The 5,218-nt window shown below is 38.8% G+C and overlaps 1 protein-coding gene across 1 annotated transcript; it reads right to left on the bottom strand.

The window, feature by feature from the left end:
- Positions 1–3,479: 3,479 nt before the first annotated feature.
- LOC104962941 (E3 SUMO-protein ligase RanBP2-like) lies at positions 3,480–4,410 on the bottom strand. The gene has a single exon (XM_010791455.1). It carries the CDS (start codon positions 4,379–4,381, stop codon positions 4,064–4,066), a length of 318 nt encoding a protein of 105 aa, XP_010789757.1. The 5' UTR covers positions 4,382–4,410; the 3' UTR covers positions 3,480–4,063.
- Positions 4,411–5,218: the final 808 nt, after the last annotated feature.

Raw genomic sequence — 5,218 nt, 5'->3', positions numbered from 1 at the left:
GGTTCTAGTAATTCTGCTTAAAGTGCAACCAGGTTGAGCATTTTTACTCTTAAAATGTTCAAAACATTTCTTCCCGGTATGGCCTGAGAAGCGCAGATATGCTTTTTTTCTCAACAAGAGCTTGGTTTTTAAATTGGGGGGGGGGGGGGTTCCCTTAAAGTTGGCTGTGGCACTGTTGTGCTTCGTGGTTCTCAGGTTCCGTTCCCATAGCAGTGGATATCAACAGAAGCTGATCATGGAATATTTACTGTGAACTAACTTGTGTAAAAGGCTTTTCTCAATTAAATGTATTTTTTTTGGGGTGGAAGATGCATGTATCATTTTTTTACCCTGGGCCCCTCAAGAATCGGAATTGAGAAACCGTTAAGAAACGGAATGAAACGTAGAATCGGAATCGGATCAGAATCGTGAAATTCAAACACTACCCAACCCTACTTATGAGGCAGTTCCTCTCGTGTGGCTGGCCCAGACCTTCTTTATGTCTCTGTTTGTGAGTCCCCTGGAATGGTAGAGAATCGTTTTATCATGGCGTGCACTGATGGTTCTTCTTCTCCGTTAGGAACCTTCCCGGAGAAAACTGACAGTATAGACCCGTTCTTCTCACCCTTCTTCCCCCGATTGCCTGGTCCACATGTTTGGGTCGAGTTGTGAAAACATGTCGGAGTGTGGTGTGCATCCAGTGTGTTTGCAGTGGGGCGACGCTCCGGATCCAGAGGCCGAAACGGGAGGTCAGCAAGAGGCGGCGTTCCCGATCCTCTGCCCACGGTGAGACCCTCAATAAAGACCCTCATTTACGGAGGCGTCATCAGGCGGTTCATTGGGCCGCTGGGAGGCTGCAAGGGGGAGCAAATACGTGAATAATGCATGAATCAATAATTACATGACAAGTCCATAACAATACAGTCAATTAAATAATACAAGAATAAATATTACAGCATCCACTTAAATTAAAAACTAAATTGGATAAAATAAAATATCTACAACAACATAGTTAAGAAATGGCTATCATTAATATTTAGTCAATACATATCTACATTAAAAGACAATAATAAATATAAATATTATTTTTTTTTTAAAACGTTTTAAACAATGAAGACTCATTAATAACAGCGCCGTTTTTTGACTAGTTAATAATCACGTACATTTATCAAATTAATAATAAAACAAATATATCATCAAACAAGTTAGACAAGAGACCCTGTGCCAACATGCCCCACTACAACATGTAGCAGAATACCGTGATATTAATTAAATTGATACTTTAAATTCTAACAGAACAATTCAAAAAGGGAAAAAAACGATGGCATGATTAAAAATAAAATGTGATATTATAATAAAATTATTGCAATAAATATCATTATAAAACAATTTGTTCAAAAGTTGTAGGGACAAGATTGCATATATTAGGATGTTGTAGATGACTTCTTTACGGAATCAGTGCCGTTTTCGTTCGTAGGCTCTTTGAACTCAGATATCAATTAGATACCAGACTTTCGGGTGGCTGCACATCAGGGGTTTAACCCGAGCCAGCTGCACTCCTCTCAGGAGCGACGTGGTGTGGTGAGGGGTTATCATTGACGCTGTGTGGTGTGTGTGTGTGTGGCTGCTGGTCTGTGTGCGTGTATGGGGTGTGTGCTGCCTGTGTGTGTTGTGTGTGTGTGTGTTGTGCTGTGGCTGTGTTTGTGTGTGTGTGTGTGGTGTGTGTGTGTGCTGTGTGTGTGTGGATGTGTTTGTACTGTATGCATAAAGTTCAGTGGGACAGAGTTCCTGAAACTCTTTTAACCTTTCCTTCAGCCCTCCACTCACAAGTTGGAGAAACTACTCTACATACTTTCATTTAATTCTAAGCTGATTATTAATATTAGCTTCTATAAGCCTCTAAAAACTAAGTCATTAATATATGATATCTTATCTGAGGTAAGCTTTATCCTAATGTTTGATCATAACTACTAACTCTGCTTTATTTGATACACCTAAAAGGCCATTTAGGTGTTTTTATGAACGTGTTTCTATTTTAAATGTTTGAATTTAACACTGTTAAAAAATTCGTGAAAATATGATTTAAAACAGAATAAAACAAGAGGAAGGAAAGAGAAAAAGCCAAACAACGTTGATCATTATAGTTCATATAATTAATTATAAAAAATGGCTTAGAACCATGGAAACACATTTAACGAAAAACTTGGAAACAGATTAAAAAAGGCTAAATTAAGAAACAATTAGTTATTATTAATAACTATATTATAGTATGAAACCTTACTGTCAAGTGCTTAGCTGGCCACAGAGGCCACGTCTGAAGCGTGCTAGTTTGCTCTTTAATTGCGGGGGGTCTGAGGGGGGGGTCCGAAACCCTAGGGTGAAAACCCTAGGGTTAAACCCTAACCCTAACATGTCACCCATTGAGCATGTTTGGGATGCTCTGGATCAGCGTATACGACAGCGTGTTCCAGTTCCTGCCAATATCCAGCAACTTCGCACAGCCATTGAAGAGGAGTGGACCAACATTCCACAGGCCACAATCAACAACCTGATCAACTCTATGCGAAGGAGATGTGTTGCAGTGCGTGAGGCAAATGGTGGTCACACCAGATACTGACTGGTTTTCGGACCCCCCCAGACCCCCCCAATAAAGCAAAACTGCACGTTTCAGAGTGGCCTTTTATTGTGGCCAGCCTAAGGCACACCTGTGCAATAATCATGCTGTCTAATCAGCATCTTGATATGCCACACCTGTGAGGTGGGATGGATTATCTCGGCAAAGGAGAAGTGCTCACTATCACAGATTTTTTCAGATTTGTGAACAATATTTGAGAGAAATGGCTATTTTGTGTATCTAGAAATTTTTTTAGATCTTTGAGTTCATCTCATGAAAAATGGGAGCAAAAACAAAAGTGTTGCATTTATATTTTTGTTCAGTGTATAGTGTTACCAAAAAAGTCTTATTTAAGGGTTGATTATATGTTCTAATCCATATCTGCTAAGTAACTAAAGGTACTAAATAATGTAGTGGAGCGAAAGAACAATATCTACCTCTGAATTTAAGTAGAGTAGAATGACAGCATAAAATGGAACTACTGAAGTGAAGTACAAATACCTCAAAATCGTTTTTTTTTACTTTTGTTTGTAGATAGAAAGTGAAGGAAAATTAATTTTCTCCAGAAAGTTTTACATTTTCTTTTATCTTTGTGCTTAGGGAAGGTACGTTTTTACAAGTAGAAGTGAAGTCATAAGTCTTCGGTATAAGTCCAGGTCGCACATTTTGTCAAGCTGTGTCTAATGTGTTTTTTCTATAGATGTCATGTGACCATAGACTGTATATATAAAGCATGTGACCCACAATGTAGCATTGTATCACCACACTTGACAGGTAGGACACACTTTTTGGATGCATCTTATAGAAGAATATTGCCAGAAACATTTGTTTTTCATTGTGCAAGGGGAAACATTTACATTTTAAAATGAAATCTAACAATCTACAATACTTGTAAAGCAACTTTATTTTTTCTTTATCATCATATTTTAGTACAACAAGCACCATTTCAACTCTGTGAATATCTCAAACTATAATGGTTTGCCCTTGTAAAATCCAAACCAGGTGTCTCCGTCCTCTAAAAAAGGGACCAAATACTCAGGAGGCGCTTATGAAGCGGACCAGCACGGCACATTGAAGTTGAGCACGTGGAAGACAAAATAGAAAACAAAAGAAAGAACATTAAAATAGTAAACCATGTACAATTATTATACACACATAAACAAATAATTTCAATTTATTGACAGAGGATGATAAAGATACAAGTGCAACAGAGAAAAGTATACTATGTCTGCCTCCTCCCAAATACGACACCATGTTTCCCGTTGTGATTGTGTTAAAAAGGATGACATTTCTAATTCCAGGCTACCAGAGCCACGTTTCTATGATGAAGTCCTGTGATCAGTGTTCAATTCTCATATGCCTAATGTTTAAGGATTCAGTTCAAGCAGGAGGGAACACATCATTATCCAAAGTCTTGTTTTATCAGACCAATAGCCTAAAGAAGACTTCTCATTGTCCTCATTTCAAAAGCTACAGTTGTCCACAGTCAGTGATGACCAGCCTCTTTGTGGGCGGGCCTCCCTTTGTGCCCAGCTCCCCCATCTGCTGCACCACGTCCATGCCGTCCCGCACCCACCCGAAAGACACGTGTTTGAAGTCCAGGTGTTCGGCTTTCTTCAGGGTGATGAAGAACTGCGAGTTGTTGGTATCTCGGCCTCGATTGGCCATGGATAGAATGCCTGGGCCCGTGTGCCGAACATCGAAGTTCTCATCCTCAAACTTGCTGCCAAAAATGGACTTCCCTCCGGTGCCATCACTGTTGGTGATGTCGCCTCCCTGAAAGAACATTCGGGAACTCGTTAGTCTTTTCACATAAGGGAGGCCTCTTTTATTGGCCAACTCATCACATCTGAAAGCGAGAACTTACATCCACATGTTATCTTCATTGTCACTTTAATCTCTGCAGCCTCAAATCAGTGCGACTGAAATACTTCCAGAATGTCCCATGAACGAGATCAGTCACTGACTACCAGTCCCTGAAGTTTAATATCTGCACATTTTGTAATAATCTGCCAATAGCGACCCGATCTACTACTTTTATATATTACTACATAATATATCTGCACATTGCATAATTAAAGTACATTACAATTATTAAAATCAATCCAATGTATATTCTTGTTAATTGTGAAAACATTCTGCATCAAAGCTGTTTTTATCATTTATTTTGTACAAAATAACCATCCCTCTGTAATGTAAAATGTTCACACACACACACACACACACACTTATTTATGGTGGTCTAATGCAGTGGTTCCCAACCTGGGGGGCGCCAAAGATCGCAGAGGGGGCGCCAGGCCTCAGATGATTTGAGGCCAAATATCATATTTAGACTTTTTTAATTCTTTTTTTACATATAATTGTAATGCAATACATGATTGTCACTAAAAGCCTTGTCTCTACATTACAATAAAATATAAAAAATAATTGATTAATTAATTTGAAGACAAATTCAAGTTAGTAGCTATTATAGGCATGAAAAGACAGAAATTTATCATTTTTTCTTTAATAGAAATGTTTCTTCTGCCCGTAAAGTGTCCAAACCAGGCTTTTCTGGATAAGCGCATTTTTAAACATAGTCATTGTCCATGCCGGTTTCAGTTGGATTATTTGTCACACTTGCTC

Source organism: Notothenia coriiceps, unplaced genomic scaffold, assembly GCF_000735185.1.
Source record: "Notothenia coriiceps isolate Sejong01 unplaced genomic scaffold, NC01 NC01_scaffold00035480, whole genome shotgun sequence".
Lineage (NCBI taxonomy): Eukaryota > Metazoa > Chordata > Actinopteri > Perciformes > Nototheniidae > Notothenia > Notothenia coriiceps.
This window is presented reverse-complemented; position numbering and strand designations above follow the sequence as displayed.

Bases quoted from the DNA above. Each gene is read 5' to 3' on its own strand.
- LOC104962941 (XM_010791455.1), bottom strand. From the start codon at position 4,381: ATGTTCTTTCAGGGAGGCGACATCACCAACAGTGATGGCACCGGAGGG.